Below are 19,925 nucleotides of genomic sequence, written 5' to 3' on the forward strand. Positions count from 1 at the left end.
CATTAGTGAATGCTTGCAAAGTTCTGACAGAAGGCATGCTAAAACCAATGAGCATGCATTTTATGTTTTAAGATCTAATCATTCTCAGTAATCAAGATGTTTACTGCAAACCGTCCTTATTGTGTTTAAATTGTGGCCTGCTAGTAGCCTAAATTACTTATTTCTGAAAAATCAAAGTTTTAATTTGCAAACAAAATTGATTGTGTAAGTGTGATATTGAAACCCTGCTGTTTTTCTCTGGTAATTGCGGTGAACAATTATTTTAAAATACCTCAAAATACTTTCCTCTTTATTTCTCCAGTGCACCCATTTTCTTTGCTGCAGATCTATAAACTGACCCCAGTATAAATCTTGCACAGTATAAATCTTACATTATGTGCTTAAGATCAGCTTAAATTTGAACTCAATTCCCAGGGGTTGCAATGGTTTTGACTTTAATTTTCTACCTACGCTAAGTTGCATGCTAAGCATTGAATTGAGAGGCAGATGTGTTATACAGTATATTTCAAATTGTTTTAAGAAATGTGATGCATGCACAGTTTGCCTCCCATTAAAAGAAGCTGCCCTTGCCAGTCTTCTGAAAGGGCCATAGCAAACCGGTTTATATCAATCCATGCTGAATTAAAAGTTGTACCTACAGTTCTCTGGTCTGCTTTATGGTCAGTTTATTGTCTGCAGCACAGCCTGGTGTTATTGACGGGTGCTGGTTCAGATGTGATGGTGGTAAAATACCTCGGGTGCGGATTGGGGATGTGAGCACGACATCTCGAGAGAGTTGCACATTACATAAAGTCTGTGCTAAACCTGACTTGGGGATGAGTGATGCTGGATGCAGAATATGCTATAATTACCAGAACTATTGCTACCTACTTCGATAAGCGCAGGAGTCCTTTCTTTCCTACCATTAAAAATTGAGGAAAGTTTTCTGCATTGGAATAATTTACAAAAATTGACTGGGTTGGTGGTTCTTTTCGAAGGCAATCTGCTCTTTGCATCTTTTCTTGGGGTATTTTTGCTGAACTGCTGTATTGGAACAAATAACCTACTGTGTCTTGATGTGGAGATGCCGGCGTTGGACTGGGGTGAGCACAGTAAGAAGTCTTACAACACCAGGTTAAAGTCCAACAGGTTTGTTTCGATGTCACTAGCTTTCGGAGCGCTGCTCCTTCATTCCAGAAACATATATATATAGACAAATTCAAAGATGCCAGAAAATGCTTAGAATGCGAGCATTAGCAGGTGATTACATCTTTACAGATCCAGAGATGGGGTAACCCCAAGTTAAAGAGGTGTGAATTGTGTCAAGCAGGCCTCAGCCGGGACCTGGGATTCATGTCGCATTACATTCATCCCCCACCATCTGGCCTGCAAAATCCTACCAACTGTCCTGGCTTGACACAATTCACACCTCTTTAACCTGGATCTGTAAAGATTTAATCACCTGCTAATGCTTGCATTCCTAGCATTGTCTGGCATCTTTGAATCTGTCTATATATGTGTTTCTGGAACATACCTCTTCATTCACCTGAGGAAGAAGCAGCGCTCCGAAAGCTAGTGACATCGAAACAAACCTGTTGGACTTTAACCTGGTGTTGTAAGACTTCTTACTCTACTGTGTCTTAGAAGCTGTGTGCACTTCCTGCTACAGATAGGCTATTGGTCCTCTGGAGGATGCTGTGCTTTCCAAGTGCTTATTAACTGTTCTCTGTTTTTGTCCTTTCTTCAACGATGACTCCAATGTACCCCATTCCAGTGTCATGTAAGTTGATTAACCTTTAATCTTTTAACGTTTTAGGGTTTGTTATCAGTGCTTCCTCGTATGTACTTTAGAAATAAGCAAGGCTTCTTGTAATCATTAGATGTGTTGAAATATGCATCAGCTATTCTGCGGAAACAAAGCCACATTTATTTAGAGAGAGACAAGTTGTGAAATACGGCGATTAATTGAAGTGGATAGCTAAACCTTTTACTTTTGGAGGGAGGAGGGGAAAATCTTTTCAGATTTAGAAAAGGTTTCCAAATTTTCCAAATGGTATCCATGTGGATATTTCTTTGTTGTTTTTTTTCCATATAACTAAAATAAATGCCACACGGATGCCCTTAAATAGTTCACCCTCCACCTCTTGAAACTTAAAATCTTGCTGATAATGTGAAATAAAACCTGTCATCACAACGTCCAGTTTTACTTGAACTGTGCACTTGATTTTAGTCCTTCAGAAATGCTTTCTTTGAACTTCAGAGGGCGCTGTTACTTTATAAAAGCATGTCAAGTGTTCAGACAAAACCTTTCAAACAATATATTTATATTCCTACTGTGAATAGCTGATCAAATTATAATAGAGGCTATGAGCATTGGCTACAGTGGAAAATATGTTTTAAAATAATGACCAGAATCCTTTCACCACATTAATATCTGTGCAACTCTGACTCAAAAAAGCCTTTGTTTTGCATTTTGAAATGTGCACTTGTATTTAGTTTTGTTGATGAATAACAGACAAAATTGTTCAAATAAATTTAAGAAGTTTGAACATTAGCTAATGTCAGCCAACCCTAACCCAACACGGGGGGGAATCAAATCTGTGACCCAGTGGGCTGAACTCTCCACATTTTCATGGTTAGAACATGGGAAAACCTCATACGCAAAGTTTTTAAATGTGCATGAAGTAATCTTGCTGTAATGTTAGCTGGTTAACTCGAAACTATGAAATGTATTTAAATTCTCATTTGGACTGGTGGAAGTAAATACATTAGTCTGGACCCTTGGTCTCTGGGTCTGTACTCGTTGGTGTTTAGAAGGATGAGGGGGGAATCTTATTGAAACTTACAGGATACTGTGAGACCTGCATAGAGTGGACGTGGAGAGGATGTTTCCACATGTAGGAAAAATTAGAAGCAGAGGGCACCATCTCAGACTAAAGGGACGATCCTTTAAAACCGAGATGAGGAGGAATTTCTTCAGCCAGAGGGTGGCGAATCTGTGGAACTCTTTGCCGCAAAAGGCTGTGGAGGCCAAATCACTGAGTGTCTTTAAGGCAGAGATAGATAGGTTCTTGATCAATAAGGGGATCAGGGGTTATGGGGAGAAGGCTGGAGAATGGGGGATGAGAAAAATATCAGCCATGATTGAATGGCGGAAGCAGGCTCGATGGGCCGAGTGGCCTAATTCAGCTCCTATGTCTTATGGTATGTTATTAGTTCCCATGTATTATCAGCCTACTGTGATGGAATGATGCCTCCAGCATGTATGGAAGCGTCTACTAATTCAACCAACACCATTTGCCAAATTAATTTTCATATCAGAATAATGTACCAAAAAAATTTGTCCAATCAATTTCGGCTAATCAATGGCAACAGCAACAAGTCGTACTTGTATATACCACCTTTTAATGTAATGCAAGTTCTAGGACGCTTCACGTGAATGCTATAAACCAAAATTTGAGGCACATGAGATACAGCCAGATGGCCGAAAGCTTTACCAATAAGGTCGGTTTTAAGGAGTGTCTTCGAGAGGGGAGGAGTGGTGGAGAGGTTTTGGGAGGGAATTGCATAGCTTTCGGGATAAAGCAGCTGAAGGCAACAATAATAACAATTGCTTTTTGTCGCAAGTAGGTTTCAATGAAGTTACTGTGAAAAACCCTTAGTCGCCACATTCCGGCGCCTGCTCGGAAAGGCCGGTACGGGAATTGAACCCGCGCTGCTGCCTTGTTCTGCATCACTAGCCAGCTGTTTAGCCCACTGTGCTAAACCAGCCCCTTAACCACCCTTGGAAAGGCCACCAAGGGTGGAGCATTCTAAATCAAGGGTGCTCTTGAGATACCCATGGTTTGTTGGCTGGAGGAGATTACAGAGATGGCGAGGGGGGGGCAGGGGGCAAATCTATGAAGGGAATTAAAAAAGAGGATGGGAATTTTAAAAATATGTGCTGCCTGACTCCGCGCTAATGTGGGTCTTTGAGCACAGGGGTGGTGAGTGGACAAGACTAGATGCATTTGAGGTCACAGACAGCACAGTTTTGGATGGCCTCACGTTTACAGATGGTAGAAAATGGGAGGCTGGGCAAGATTGCTTTGCAATAGTGAGGTCTGTTTGCTAGAAGTAATAAAAGTGTGGATGAAGGTTTCAGCCGTAGATGAGCTGAGGGAGCCCAGACTTGGATGATGTTATGGGGGAAGAGAAAGGCCATCTCCGTGATGGTGCAAGTGTGTTTGACCTCTGGATTAAACATGACTCCAAGGTTCTGAACGGTATGGTCAGCCTCTGATGGTTGCCGTGGAGAGGCATAGAATCAGTATCTACGAAACGGAGTTTGTCGTGTAGACTGCAAACAATATTTAATTGCAGAAAATTTCTGCTCATCAGTACTGTGTTAGACAAGCAATCTGATCATTTAGTAACAGTGGATTCACAAACAAATAGTGTAGATGTGAGGTAAGATAAACCCGACAGATCAGCAAAGAATTTAAAATAAAATGCCTCTTGTTTTGCAAACTAAAAAATGTCTGATTCCTTTAAGAACTCCAGTATCGTTTCAACAAGTTGGAACAAGGCTGAGTGCATTTGACAGATAGCCAAATAATGATAGTTTTGTCTGAAATAATATTGTAGTTTGATGCTCAAGGTGTTTTGACTGTAGTACTGAGATGTAGAGTTTCAGTTTTGCTTTCTCTAACCAGAAGCTCTGTTTTCCCATGTGCCAAGTGGATAACCAGCTTATGCTGCACTACATCCGAGACAAAACGGCAGTTCCCTATTTCTCTAATTTGGTTTGGTTCATTGGAAGCCACGTGATTGAGTTGGACAACTGCGTGCAAACAGACGAAGAGTAAGTTTCAAAATGTTTCATAATGCCTGGCAGCAATTTGTGTGCTTTGCCATCTGTGTTGTCAAGGGTTCAGTTTCGTTTTATAAATTTAGAGTAACCAATTTTCTTTTTCCAAGTAAGGGGCAATTTAGCGTGGCCAATCCACCTAACCTGCACATTTTTAGATTGGGGGTGAAACCCACGCAGACACAGGGAGAATGTGCAAACTGACATTGACCCAGGGCCAGGATTCGAACCCGGGTCCTCGGCGCTGTAGTCCCAGTGCTAACCACTGCGCCACGCACCGCCCCATCAAAGGCTCAGTTAATCCACATTTTGCATGTTTATAAGTGAACGCTATATAACCTGTATTCAAGTCATCAGTAGGAATTTCCATATCGGCACCAATGTTGTTTAAGCCAGTGCTAGGACCCACTAGAGTTTCTAGCAGCGCATATTGAAAATGAACAGTTATTAAAATTCTCTGGAAGTCACTATTCTCTGGAAATCACTAATGAACAGCACTTCTTAAAGTAATGTGCTCCTGACTTTGATAAGTATTACTGTCCTTTACTCTTTAAAAGTAATGACAAATTTGTTGAGTGGCTATATCAACACAAGGTTTGTTGTGGTATTAAATTAAGAATTTTTGGTGTTAACTCTTCAAAGTTACAACCGCCAAACCAGGTTTTTGTTTTATGCTATCAGTGTTCGTCGCTATTACTCCTCTGAAGCTGACAGCATTTGGAATCCACATTTTCAATAATCCAAATGATACGATTGGTGATTTAACACTTCTCCATGTGGTGGACTGTTGAAGTTTCTCACAAACTGCAACTAATTAGAAATCACTGAACTGATGAGAACTTGCCATTTTTGGAGGGAAGATTGGAGCGTAGCTAATGTAATCCCCACTATTTAAACAGGGAGAGCAAACCAGGAATTATAGACCAATAAGCCTGACGTCGGTGGTGGGGAAAATTCTAGAATCCGTTATCAAAGAATTTATAGCAGAGCACTTAGAAAACAGTGGCAGGATCGAACAGAGTCAGCATGGATTTATGAAGGGGAAATCATGCTTGACAAATCTACTGGAATTCTTTGAGCATGTAACTAGTAGAGTTGATGAGGGGCAGCGAGTGGATGTGGTTTGGACTTTCAGAAGGTTTTCGACCAAGTCCCACATAGAGATTAGCGAGTAAAATTAAAGCTCCGAGGGCAGGGATAGTGTATTGAGATGGACAGAAAACTGGTTAGCAGACTGGAAACAGAGAGTAGGAATTAATGTGTTTTTTTTTCAAATGGCAGGCACTGACTAGTGGGGTACCACGGATCTACAGGTGGCCCAAAATTGTTTGGGATGGTGAGCTGTGTGGAGGATACAGAGATCCTTCAGTGTGATTTTGACAAGTTGAGTGAGTGGGCAAATTAATGACAAATGCAGTATAATTTGGAGAAATGCGAGCTTATCCACTTCGGTAGCAAAAACGAGAAGACCGACTGTTAACTGAATGGCCATAAATTAGGAGGGGGGGATGTGCACCGAGACCTGGGTGTCCTCTTGCATCAATCGCTGAAAGTAAGCATGCGGGTCCAGCAAGCGGTAAAGAAGGCAAATGGTATGTTGGCCTCTGTAATGAGAGGATTTGAGTACAGGAGCGGAGATGTCTTGCTGCAATTACACAGGGCATTGATGAGGCCACACCTGGAATATTGTGTGCAGTTTTGGTTTTCTTATCTGAGGAAGGATGTTCTTGTTCTAGAGGGAGTGCAGGGAAGGTTTATCAGACTGATCCCAGGGATGACAGGACGGACCGATGAGGAAAGGTTCAGTCAGTTAGGATTGTGAAAAATGAGGGGGGGAATCTCATAGAAACCTATAAAATTCTAACCGGACGAGAGAGGGTAGATGCAGGCTTGAAGGGCTGAATGGCCTCCTCCTCCTCCTACCTTCTATGTTTGCACTATTAGGGGGCAATCCAATGGCCACGCTGCACCATGAAAAGCAGCTCGGCGCAACATGGCCGATAAAAGCCAGGAGACCCCGCTCCCTGGATCTACCCGTCTCTCAAAGCCTCGTGAGATCTAATGCAATCTCGCGAGATGTTGCGATGTGAATCCTGCCCACCTTTTAGCAAATCTGTGAATTATAGCGAGACAGTTAGACCCACTTTAATGTGCAGATTCCCGAGGTACCCGAGGCCTTGGGATCCACCCCCATCGCCTCAGAGACATCGGGCGAGCGCCGTTTGGTACTGGTCTCCATAAACGGGGACCAGACAAATGACACTCGTGGAGTCTGCCAAGGGATCTGAGGCCCCCAGCTGCATGCCCTTTAGGCAGGGTAGTGCCCTGGAACTGCTGGTGCCATCTGGGCACCCTGACAGTGCCAGCCTGGCATTTCCATGTGGCCATGTGGCACTGTCAGCTAACATACACTGCAGGGAGGGCACCAGTTTGGCACAGTCAAGCTGGCATTTTTTGTCCGCGCACAATCGGGCCGGGGTGCTCTGCATGGGGAGGGGTGGGGACACCCCCATAGTGCGTTCGGGCTGGTGGGGGTCCGGGTTCGCTTTGGGGAGCATGGGGATCGGGGCGCCATTTCAAAATGGCCTCCTGATCTCTCGCTACACTGGGGAGCTCCTCGGTGTACAAATCGGGGCTGTGTGGCCTCGGCATCGCGTTCCCCGCTGAGGCCCCTTATACAACACAAGTCACGTTGTATAGCCATGTGTTTCTGCGAGTGCTGGCAAACATGCGCCTAAACGCGCTCGCTATGGGACTTTGTTGCCAATTAGTTGAATCGTGCCCATAGTCTTACTCCGAACCTTTGAATGGCTGAATGAGGTGTAACTGGTTTGTTAATCGGCATCTAAGTTCATAATTGCTTCTGCAAAACATTTTTGATCCTGAAATGCTGATCTTATGATGGTGTAATATCACAGTTCTTCATTATGATTGGGGGAGGGGGCGGGGATTCGTATTTTAATTTTTAAAAATGTATCCATGGAATGTTATGTGCTTCCTCAATCCCATAGTATGACCCAATCATTTTATTTAGATTTCTGTAAAATGTAATTAAATGTTAAAGATAATTGGTGCATTTTTCTTCCTGGTTTGCTGTCCGAGGCAGTACTTCCATATGATTGGCAGCTTAGCCACCATTGTTGGTGGACACCTGACGATTCCCTTGACTTGGTGCCAGGTTCAAATTAATGTTGGTAAAGGGGAAATCCATGCCAGAGAGGTCTCCTAGATCTTTGTCGGCAGCTTTCTTCAAGGTAGCCATCGTTGACCTTGAAATTGGGGCTGTAGTTGAATTAACATCTTTTATACTTTGTACAGATCTCCGATTTCCTCATCGTTGCGGAGTAATTTGTGTGCTGCGCTTCGAGCGTCACTTTACAGGTTACTGCGATTCCCTGGGGCCAGTTAGCAGCCTATGGATGAGAAACACCGATGCTGCAACCTGCTCCTGGTGAATTGATGTAATCTTGTGTCGTGACGCTCAAAATGTAATTTTTTCTGTCTTTTTAAAAAAAATCTCCGTTTTGTTCATTGTATCCTTTCGGTTTCTCTAATTCCTCAACACTTCTTCCTGTCAGTGTGCGCCACACCAAACCCGTTCATATGCTGTGGGCCAACAGTTTGTGTGAAAAAGACATGAGTTAATATAAAGTGGTCTGGTTATCCCTTTCTACATTACTACACTGTTAAGGAATTCAATCACGTGCACATAAAAAGTAGATTCCATCAGTATTTGTTTCCTTTGATGTCCTGAATTGTTGCGATTGGATGCTGTAATGTATGGGTATTGCAGGTTGCAAAATTCCATGTTGTTTGTAGTAATTTCTAACTCTTGTTACGCCAGGCATAGAAATAGAGCCAAACTGAGCGACCTGGTGGCCGAACATTTGGATCACCTACATTACCTGAATGATATCCTGATCATTAACTGTGAATTCCTGAACGAAGTACTGACGGACCATCTATTAAATAGACTTTTCCTGCCATTGTATGTCTATTCATTGGTGTCCCAAGAACAGGTAAGAGACCTATACATGTATTTTATAACATGGCATAATATTCTAAAACATCTGGATAATCATATTGCTCATGGTTGGTGTGAAAGTGAAACTAAACACATTAAACAAGACTGGCTGAAAACATTGTGCCTTTTCAAGCGGGTCAAGAGATTACAAAGAACAAAGAAAAGTACAGTGCAGCAACAGGCCCTTCGGTCCTCCAAGCCTGTGCCGATCATGATGCCCTAAAGAGAACTTTCTGCCCTTACTCAGTCCATATCCCTCTACTTCTTCTCTATTCATGTATCCCTCCAAGTGCCTCTTAAATATTGCTATGTACCTGCTTCCACCACATCCTCTGGCAGCGCGTTTCAGACACCCACCACACTCTGCATGAAAAACCGGCACATCTCCCTCCAACTTTCCCCCTCTCACCTTTGAACCTGTGCCACCTTATAATTGACACTTCCAGCCTTGGGAAAAAGCCTCTGACTATTCCCCTTGCCTACGCCTCTCCATAATTTTGTAGACCTCTATCAGATCTCCCCTCCGCCTCCGTCTTCCAGTGAAAACAATCCTAGTTTATTCAACCTCTCCTCATAGCCAACACGCTCGACACCAGGCAACATCCTGGTGAAGCTTCTTTGCACTCTCCAAAGCTTCCACGTCCTTCTGATAATGCGATGACCAGAACGACACGCAATACTCCAAATGCGGCCGAACCAAGGTTTTAGTTAGCTGCAACATGCATTCCCACATCTTGTACTCAATGCCCCGGCTGATGAAGGCAAGCATGCCATGTAAAATTAAAGCAAATCAGATTGGAGGTAGTGTATTGAGATGGATAGAAAACTGGCGGACAGGAAACAAAGAGTAGGAATAAATGGGTCTTTTTCCAAGTGGCAGGCAGTGAATAGTGGGGTACCGCAGCGATCAGTGTTAGGACCCCAGCTATTCACATTATATTAATGATTTAGATGAGGGAACTAAATGTAATTTCCCCAAATTTGCAGATGGCACAAAGCTGGGTGGAGGATGCAAATATGTTTCGGTGTGATTTAGACAAATTACCGATGCAGTATAATGTAATAATAAATGTGAGGTTATTCACTTCGGAAGCAAAAACAAAAAGGCAGATTATTATCTGAATGGCTATAGATTGAGAGAAGGGAATGTGCAACGAGACTTGGGTGTTCTTGTAGACCAGTCGCTGAAAGTAAGCATGCAGGTGCAGCAAGCGGTAAAGAAGGCAAATGGTATGTTTGCCTCCATAGCGAGAGGAGCATGGATGTTTTGCTGCAATTATGCAGGGCCTGGGTGAGGCCACGCCTGGAATATTGTGCGCAGATTGGTCTCCTTCTCCTGAATTCCATTGGGATTTTCTGTTCCCGCCGGCAGCACAACCCTGCCCGCGGGTTTCCCAGCCGTCATAGGGTGGCTTCAATGGGAAATCGCATTGACAAGCGGCGAGAAGAGAGAATCCTGCCACTGCCAGTGAAGGCATGCCACCGAGCAACACATGGCTGGGGGACTGGAGAATTCTGCCCCTTATCTGAGGAAGGATGTTCTTGCTATAGAGGGAGTGCAGCGAAGGTTTACCAGACTGATTCCTGGGACTGACTTATGAGGAGAGACTGAATTGGTTAGGATTATATTTGCTGCACTTCAGAAGAATGAGGGGGCATCTCATCGACTCCAATAAAATTCCAACAGGACGAGACAGGGTAGATGCAGAAAGGATGTTCCTGTTAGCGAGAGAGTCCAGAATCAGAGGTCACAGTCTGAGGATACGGGGTAAACCATTTAGTGCTGAGATGAGGAGAGATTTCTTCATCCAGTGAGTGGTGAGCTAGTGGAATTTGCTACCACAGAAAGCAGTTGAGGCCAAAACTTTGTATGTTTTCAAGGAGTTAGATAAAGCTCTTGGGACGAAAGGGATCGAAGGATATGGGGAAAGCAGCAACAGGTTACTGAGTTGGTGATCAACCATGTTCATAATGAATTGTAGAGCAGGCTCGAAGGGCTGAATGGCCTCCTGCTAATTTCTATGTCCATATGTGTAAAATCACATTAAGCCGGGTGTATAAAAAATGATTCGGTGGCGCAGTGGGTTAGCCCTGCTGCCTCACGGCGCTGAAGTCCCAGGTTCGATCCCGGCTCTGGGTCACTGTCCGTGTGGAGTTTGCACATTCTCCCCGTGTTTGTGTGGGTTTCGCCCCCACAACCCAAAAGATGTGCAGGCTAGGTGGATTGGCCACACTAAATTGCCACAGATTTTGGGGAAAAAATGAATTGGGTACTCAAACGATTCTCTGATTGGCAGACCAACAGCATTCTTTCATTAAATAGACACCTTATGGTCCAGATGGGTACAATGTACCACATGCATTTAAATGGACTAACTTTAATATATTAGCGGGCATTCTTATTTGTGCTGTTTTATGAGGAGAAGGCCACATCATGTACAATACACTTTACTGCTAAAGTGCAGCAGTGGGTAAACTCCGTCCTGGAGTGTGCCTTTTTAAGACTGAATTGGAATTCCTTCGCTTTCTTAATTTTGCATGAATGATTATTCTTGTTGCTCTGGTTAATTAGATGTCAGACTGTGTAACTCTTGAGGTGTGAGGCACTCTTAAACTTGGGCCAGTAACTTTATTTTCTGTTACTGGCAGAAGATTCTATTTTTGGTATTACTGCTTTCTAAGTGCAAACTGGAATTTACATATACAGTAAAATCTTTGCGAGCCAGCATGCTCGGGGAATGGGTGGTGCCGATTAATCAAAAATGCTTGTTAATGGGAAGTTACATCACTGGACACGAGACAAGGTGCAGTCTTATCACAAACAAGAACAGAAAATACTGGACAATCTCAGCAGGACTGACAGCAGCTGTGGAGAGAGAGAGAGTTTTGAGCCTGGATGACTTTGTCAAACGAGTCTCCTTGTTCAGGCACAATAACCACAATTGACCCAATAATCTAATAATTTCAATGCCGAACCTCCGAACAACGTCTACAAATGTATAATCTATTGTCTATTGGTCTTTTTTAAAGAATGCATTATCCGAACGCTGAAAGTGTTTGGCTTTCTTTAAAAATTGAGCTGTCGGAAGTTCCGGTTACTGGGGAATTCTGGTGGATGGAGTACCGGATAACACACTGGGCCTGGACTTCAGCAAAGTGGCAATCGGAGTCCGATTTGTTTTTTTTTAATAAACATTTTTATTGTAGTATTTATGGTTTTATAACAGTAACAGAAGAAACTGTACAGACAATTATTAACTTCGTGCAAGATCCGTCTTCCTCTCTCACAGGTCCCACCTTTTGTAACCCACTACTCTACTCTAAACTAGCTCCACAGCGCCCCCCCCCCCCCTTTCTGCTGACGGTTAATTTTCCCTAAAGAAGTCGACGAACGGCTACTACCGCCGGACGATCCCTGACATTGACCCTCTCAAGGCTTTGGATTTCTGGCTGTTTCCATATTTTCCCAAGAATTGATGGTTGGAACAATAAACAGACCAATTTGTGTTTTCACAGTTCCAGATTAATATTTCCCAGCCGATGGTTGTTTTGGGTCAAACCTGTTGTAACCTGTTGCTTAATCTGTTGTAACTTTCCTGTCTTCTATTGTTTAAGCTTGAGTTAAAATTGGTAACACTTAAGAAGCTAAAGGAAGGCAAATCTCTATTTTTTAATATTGATTCCATTATAATTGAAAGTGAATGTAGTTGTTGTCATGGTGTGTGCATGCACTGTTACTGCGACTTGACCTGCAACTTAAAACAAAATTGGCACAACGCCTCCAGGTTATATATTTTAAAAATATTGTTGGAAAGGAATCCTTGGCTCCGGGAGAAAATCGCTGAACTTTCCCTCCCACTCTTTCCTTCACTCCTCCTCCTCCAGACTGGTTGTAACTCTTGTAATCACAATTTTCTCCAGACAGAGAAAGCTAGCCATAATCAGAGACAGATTGCCACTCCACTTCTGCTTTCCCATCTCTAAATCCAGGCAATCTTTTCTCCCCTGACCTTCCGACTCAGGCCAGATGAGAACAGTGCAGGGCAGCATGCTCCTGAGGCTTTCAGCTGGAGGTAAGGAAGCCGGGCCCTCATGGCACTTGTTGCCTTAAAGCAGCTAACTTTTAAAGGTTCAGCCATTTCCAGAAGCCCCATGGTAAGCGAGTAGGATTGAAGAAGGGTTGGGTGGTCAGTTGAGGGGGTCATTGCTATCTTTACCCGGCAGTTAGAAATTGTTCAACCTTCCCTGGGTTAACTATTACTGTAAGACGGTCAGAACCATCTGACGTTTGCAATTTAAATCGTACTTTTGGATGGTTCTGATTACAGGGCAATTGCCCAAAGGAGGGTTGAACTTCCCAGGCAATTGCTGGGCAGTCCTTACCTGGGACTTCAGTTGGGTGTTCCCCAGCGCATCTTTGAAGTACCCCCCAAGTTACAGGCCAGTGTTCACTGTGGTACTAAGAATGACCAGTAAATGTACAGCTCAATAATAAATGCATAATAGAGGGAAAAATCAAAATGCTTTTCTGTCTTTTGCTGCACACTCTATTGGTGATATACACTTGTGTGACTGAGCTCGCAGCACTTGTATTTCTAAACTTCCTTTAATAAAACTTCCAAAAGCGTGACATGAGATTTAGGAATTATTATGGCAGCTGGATCAAAAGCTTAGTCAAAAAGGTGGGTTTCAATGAACCGTCTTAAAGGAAGAAAGAGAGATAGAGAGGAGGGGAAGTTTTGGAGCATCTGGCCTCGGGAGCTGAAGTCAGGGCTACAAACAACGAAGCAATTAAAACCTGGTATGCCCAAGACCAGCTGTCTAGTTGGTTTGTGGGGTTGGTGGAGATTGCAGAGATCGGAAAGGGTGAAGCCACGGAGGGATTTGTAAACAATGTTTCAAATTTCAAAATCAAAAATTGGCTTGTAATGGTCTGAACTTAGAAAGAAGAATTTAAGCAAAACTTTGGATTTCTGGCTGTTTCCATATTTTCCCAAGAATTGATGGTTGGAACAATAAAAAGACCAATTTGTGTTTTCACAGTTCCAGATTAATATTTCCCAGCTGATGGTTGTTTTGGGTCAAACCTGTTGTAACCTGTCGCTTAACCTGTTGTAACTTTCCTGTCTTCTATTGTTTGGAGCTCGAGTTAAAATGGGTAACACTTAAGAAGCAAAAGGAAGGCAAATCTCTTTTTTTTAAATATTGATTCCATTGTAATTGAAAGTGAATGCAGTTGTTGTCATGGCGTGTGCATGCACTGTTACTGCGACTTGACCTGAAACTTAAAACAAAATTGGCACAACGCCTCCAGGTTATAAATATTGTTGGAAAGGAATCCTTGGCTCTGGGAGAAAATCGCTGAACTTTTCCCCCTCACTCTTTTCTTCACTCCTCCTCCAGACTGGTTGTAACTTGTCATCACCAGCTGTCTCAAGTGCTTCACTTTAGTAGACTATTGTGATGTTGCCAGGGGTTGGAGACTGCGATAGGTGGGGTGGAGTTCTCTCAGTTCAATAACTTTTAATTGGCCAGATACAATATAAAGGTGAATGTTTATCTGCAGGTATTCAGTCACCAAAACAGGAAAAGGAACTATACACCTAGCTCTTCCTTGAGCTGAATTGTACACACAGCAAGTTCTTCACCCGTCAAACCCACCGCCTCTCATTCACCAAGTGGGCACCTCTTTTTGCAGGCCTCAGTACTCAGCTTATGTAGTCTGATCAGGCTGCACAGCTGATCCCCGTTGCACCGAATCCTCATCAGTCTGTCATGTGACTTCCTGTGGCTATCTTGATAGGGAAAGCTCTTGTCCAGAAACTGAAGGAAAGTACTGTTGTTCCAGCGCACCAGCCCCTGGTGACACCGCGCTATCTTGATGTTTAAGAAGTGGTAGCAGGATACTTGACTGGGGAGGCAGGTCATGGCAATTGAGCCTGATCCCGCCAACCTGATGTTCCAGAAGCAGCCACTGGATAATAATAATACAATAGTAAATGTGATGAATGGGTAATGTGCCTTTAAAATCATGCATGTAATGTCCCTTTAAGACCGGGTTTGGAACCCCGGGGGACTCCGCCTCCAGCTCCACCTCCCGGATATAAGGTGACGTCCTGTGGGCGGCGCTCAGTGAGCACTCATCTCTCCGGCTGGCGAAGTTCTCTGTTTATTAAAGCCTTTGTTTTACGAGTACACTCTCTCGTGTAATAATTGAGGGTATATCAGTATAATAGTAACCAGGAGCAAGTTGATTCATCTCTTTCTCCTCCTCTTTCCCCCCCCCCCCCCACGCCAACATTTTCTTCAGGGCATTTGCATCAATTATTTACCCGTTACTGCCTGTGATGGTATCAGTTAATTGCATAGATCAAGAAATAAGGGAAAGATGATACATATTTGCAATTATTTATTTGTCATGCAAAACTGTAGCCTTCAGAAAGTGATGGTAATGTGTGTGCATCTTCAGTTGGGGGACAGTATGACAACTTCAAGGAGGCAACTCCTATTAACAATTTTAACATAGAAATTTAGAATCAGAAAGTTGATGGGGAGATGTACATTTTTAACATATATAGTTGGTACACAGTTGTTTGTATTACAGAACTCTAAAATAGAGACAAGTTGCTGTGCTTTTGGCTTGCATTGATCAGGACAAACACAAACTCTAAATTTCAGATGATCACAACTCATACTGCAAGAGAAAAGGATGTTGATTGGTTGGCAAGTCACATCTGATTGCTTTCTCCATGATACCTGTAGCCATATGAGAGCAGCCATACAAATTGACGCTGCATTGATTTTTTTTTTTTTAAATTCACTTTATTTCAGAAGCTGCTCCTATCCAAAATCAAATTTATTTGACAAATTAAGGCAAAAGATATGGCCGTTGTTTAACTGTATTCATCAAGATTGTTTTAGTCTGCTGGTACGTAATAATAATCTTTATTATTGTCACAAGTAGGCTTACATTAACACAGCAATGAAGTTATTGTGAAAATCCCCTAGTCGCCACATTCCGGCGCCTGTTCGGGCACGCAGAGGGAGAATTCAGAATGTCCAATTCAACTAACCTGCACGCCTTTGGACTGTGGGAGGAAACCGGAGCACCCGGAGGAAACCCACGCAGACACAGGGAGAACTTGCAGACTCTGCACAGACAGTGGCCCAAGCCGGGAATCGAACCTGGGACCCTGGCGCTGTGAAGCTACTGTGCCGGCCATTGTGTTCCAGTCGTATTTTAATGTTCCCAGCAGTCGATTAAAATGAAACACAAAGTGAGAATGTAACGAGTGGTAAAAACGAAAGTGAAAGTTAAGAGAGCAGAGGCTGGAGATTAATCATATCTGAGAAAGAGAACAGAGACTGAATACTGGGACGTGGAGGAAAACTGGGAAGGGAGAGTGAACTAAAATAGAAAGTAACAGCAATGACAATTGAGAGATCTAAAGATAGAAAAATGTGACCAGCACTAAATAATGTATTTAGTAATCCGCTTAAAAAGAAAGGGTGTAATGTGTGCTTAGGCAATGGCAAGAATTTCTCATCTGGATTAATATCTGTGTGAGCCACTTAACATCAAACTAGCAGTTTGTTGTCTACCCCAGTTAATATTTTCTTACTTTGAGTCATAAAAAGAATTGGACTGAAGTACAGCTGTTCAGCTCGACGTTTCCATCCTGAATTCCGGCACCTACGAAGCAAACTACAAATGGCAGGTTTCCATTTCATCGGTTTATGAAGTGGAAGCTGAAGTAAATCTCTGCATGCGTCAAAATTAGTTGCACTGTGTGGAGTAAATTCTTGAATCAGAGGTTAATAGGTAAGGATATTGCAAAATATTTCCATTTGGGAGCTGAAAAACAGTCAGGGTAGCCTGAATATTGCGGTAACCGAAGGAATGCACAAAGATCCGCAAGTGCGAGGAATCCAAAACAAACAGGGAAAATACTGGAAACACTCAGCAAATCAGTCAGAAGAAACGTGTTCATGTTTAAGGTGTGGTAGGCCCTTTTTCTTAACATCGGGCAATAGTATCAGTAGTCCCTCTGTACATGTCCCTAATAAAACACTTGGCAGCATAGTTGAGGTCATAATTCTGGAATAGAGACAGACCAGAGAGTTAGAGTGGAATTTGTCAGTGAACCTGGATCCGCTTCATCACTTGTGGCGCCATGGTTTAGCTCAGACCACAATGTGGTTCTGCTGTCCTGGTGTTGATTAACTATTGTGCAAGGCTGTATAATAGTGTGATATGTATAAAGGTCAAATTGAGTGCCAGCATTATAGGGTACATGGCTGACCTTTTCATCATAGAAATTTGTCTTTGACTCTTGTTATAGTTAATCAGGAGTACAAATAAAGATAGATGACCAATCTATGGACGAATGATGCTCCAACAACACCAAGAAAGCTCAACACCATCCAGGGCAAAGCAGCCTACTTGATTGGCACCCCATCCACTATCTTGATCATTCACTCCCTCCACCACCGACACGCGGTTGCAACACTGTGTATACCACATACAAGATGCACTCCAGAAACTGACCTCCTTCGATAGCGCCTTCCTCTACCACCTAATATGGACAAGGGCAGCAGATCCATTAGAACAGCACCACCTGCAAGCTCCCTTCCAAGTCCCACAGTGCCCGACTTGAGGTTATTTTGCTGTTCCCTCACTGTTGCCTGATCAATGAAATTGGGGATAAGCAACAAATGCCTGCATTGCCAGCAATGTTCATCCCCTGAAAAGATTTTTAAAATGGCCATAAATGAGGTTGTGCTTTCAATATTTTTGCACCAAGTTGCGATTTGTCCCCATTAGCGATATGACAAGTGATTTGATCACAGACTAAGCTCAACAATTGCAGGAAATTATCACTTTCTTTTTAAAAAAAATCTTAGCCCCACTTAGCCAGGCCAGTCCCTATGTTAAGATGAAAGGCCCACTCTTTAAAAAAAATTAATTTAGAGTACCCAATTTGTTTTGTTGCAATTAAGCGGAAATTTAGCGTGGCCAATCCACCTAACCTGCACATCTTTGGGTTGTGAGGGAGAAACCCCCGCAGGCACGGGGAGAATGTGCAAACTTCACACGGACAGTAACCCGGGGCCGGGATTCGAACCCAGTTCCTCAGCGCCATGAGGCAGCAGTGCTAACCACTGCGCCACCGTGTTGCCCTAAGTTGAAGGGCCCATTACAACTGAAATATTAACGCATCCCTTCTGACTGATCCACTGAATGTTTCCTGGATGCTTCTGGTTTGTTGCAGATTTTCTGCACATATAGTTTTTTTTGCTTTTTCCTTCAGTTATCATCAAGTGATTGTGCTGAACATTTTGCAGCTCACATTATGGAAATATCTTGTAATATCCTTACCTGCGAGCCCCTGGTCCAGGAATTACTACACTGCAATAAAACGTGATGCATAAAATAATTCACGTTAGCCTCCACTTTATAAACAGATTTACTGAAATGAAAACTGCTCACTAGCAGTTTACTTCACTGGTACAATAAAGCTTGGGACTTTGAGCTTTCTGGAAATTTTTACGAGGTAGGCACGATATTAAAAGTTTGGTTCCAAGTTAAAAGTCCGTTTCTAGTTAAAATCACCATTTCTTGTTGAACAAACCCTGTTTCTCCTGAGGTAGAAATGGACTATTCCTTCTTTGTTACTCTGTGATACCAAGAAATAATATAGTATGTTTACAACTATTCATCAAGATTTATTTTAGCTGGTTAAAAATGGGAAATGATTGGTATATATCATGAGACAGCTGTTTCCGTATTAGACATGTTCACATAAGTGACACATCTGAAATGAAAATTATGTATTTTTAGGATATAATGTTTGTATTCCTTTATTTATTTATTAAGTATTTCTATTGGTTTTCACACTTTTATGTTACATATTTCAGTTCATATCTTAAATTAAAGTGTCATAACCGCGCATAATATCAAACAGAAGGTACCAAGGCCAAATAAAAATTACAAAAAGGAGACCGAACAAAGAGCGAGAAACACAAAACACAAACAAATGAGGATCACTATACATATTCACATCTACCTGTTCTTCCCCCCCCCCACTCCCTCAGTGGCTGTGGACACCATTTGGCCGATCTGCCTCGGTTGCCCTGCCAAGGGTTGGCCCTAGCGTGTATTCTCTCACTTTTTGCTGCTCCCCCGGCTCTCCGTTTGTCCTTGGGTTTGTCCCTGACGGCTATGCCCCCTGTGTCTGTGGCACGTCTGTGTCCACCCGTGCTCTATTGGCTGTTGGCAACAAACCCGTCTTGGAACAAGTTGGTGAATGGCTTCCACATCTTGAAGAAGCCCTCTTCTGACCCCTGGATGGCGAATTTGATTTTCTCCAGTTAGAGAAATTCCAACAGGTCGGACGGCCAGTCTGCAGCTTTGGGTGGTGCTGCTGATCGCCAGTGGAGCAGGATTCTTCAGCGGGTGATTTGGGAGACTAAGGCATTGGTGTCGACCCCCCCCCCCCCCCTTCCCCATGAAGACATCTGGCTAGTCTGATACCGGAAGACCAGCATCTTCGGGCTTGGCTCCACCCACATTCTCCCAACCTTGGACATTGTCTTGAAGAAGGCTGCCCAGAACATGTGGGTGTGGTTGACGGGCGTCCCTGGCACCGTTCACATTTGTCCTCCATCTCCGAGAAGAACCTGCTCATTCAGGCTCTGGTTAGGTGTGCTCTGTGCACCACTTTCAGTGCATTAGGCTTACGCATGTGGAGTTTGAGTTTGGAGCGAGTCCCCACCCTATTTCTATCCCTAGTTCTTTCTCCCATTTTTCCCATGTCTCGTCCAGTGGGGTACGCGCCTCTTCCATATAGGGATCCACAGTTCCCCCTTCCTAGGGTGCCTGCATTCAGTAGTTCCTCTATCATTGAGTGTCTCGGCATCCGTGTGTATTATGTCTCCTTGCGGAGGATGTTTTTAATTTGTAAATGTCATCGTTCGTTCCCTTTGGGCAGTTGCAACCTCTCCATCAGCTCCTCTAATGTCGCTAGTTTGTCGTCCGTGTAGACGTTCTTAACCGTTGGTGTCCCCCAGTCC

At 43.3% G+C, this 19,925-nt stretch overlaps 1 protein-coding gene across 1 annotated transcript in view; it reads left to right on the top strand.

The window, feature by feature from the left end:
• The window catches only part of clec16a (C-type lectin domain containing 16A), a 324,098-nt gene that overhangs the window by 39,708 nt on the left and 264,465 nt on the right, over positions 1-19,925 (top strand). The window contains exons 6-8 of the mRNA XM_072481721.1: positions 1,754-1,759; positions 4,699-4,822; positions 8,673-8,847. Of these exons, the coding sequence (XP_072337822.1) occupies positions 1,754-1,759; positions 4,699-4,822; positions 8,673-8,847 (305 nt within the window). The remainder of the gene's footprint in view (positions 1-1,753; positions 1,760-4,698; positions 4,823-8,672; positions 8,848-19,925) is intronic.

This window comes from Scyliorhinus torazame, chromosome 17 (assembly GCF_047496885.1).
Source record: "Scyliorhinus torazame isolate Kashiwa2021f chromosome 17, sScyTor2.1, whole genome shotgun sequence".
Classification (NCBI taxonomy): Eukaryota; Metazoa; Chordata; class Chondrichthyes; order Carcharhiniformes; family Scyliorhinidae; genus Scyliorhinus; species Scyliorhinus torazame.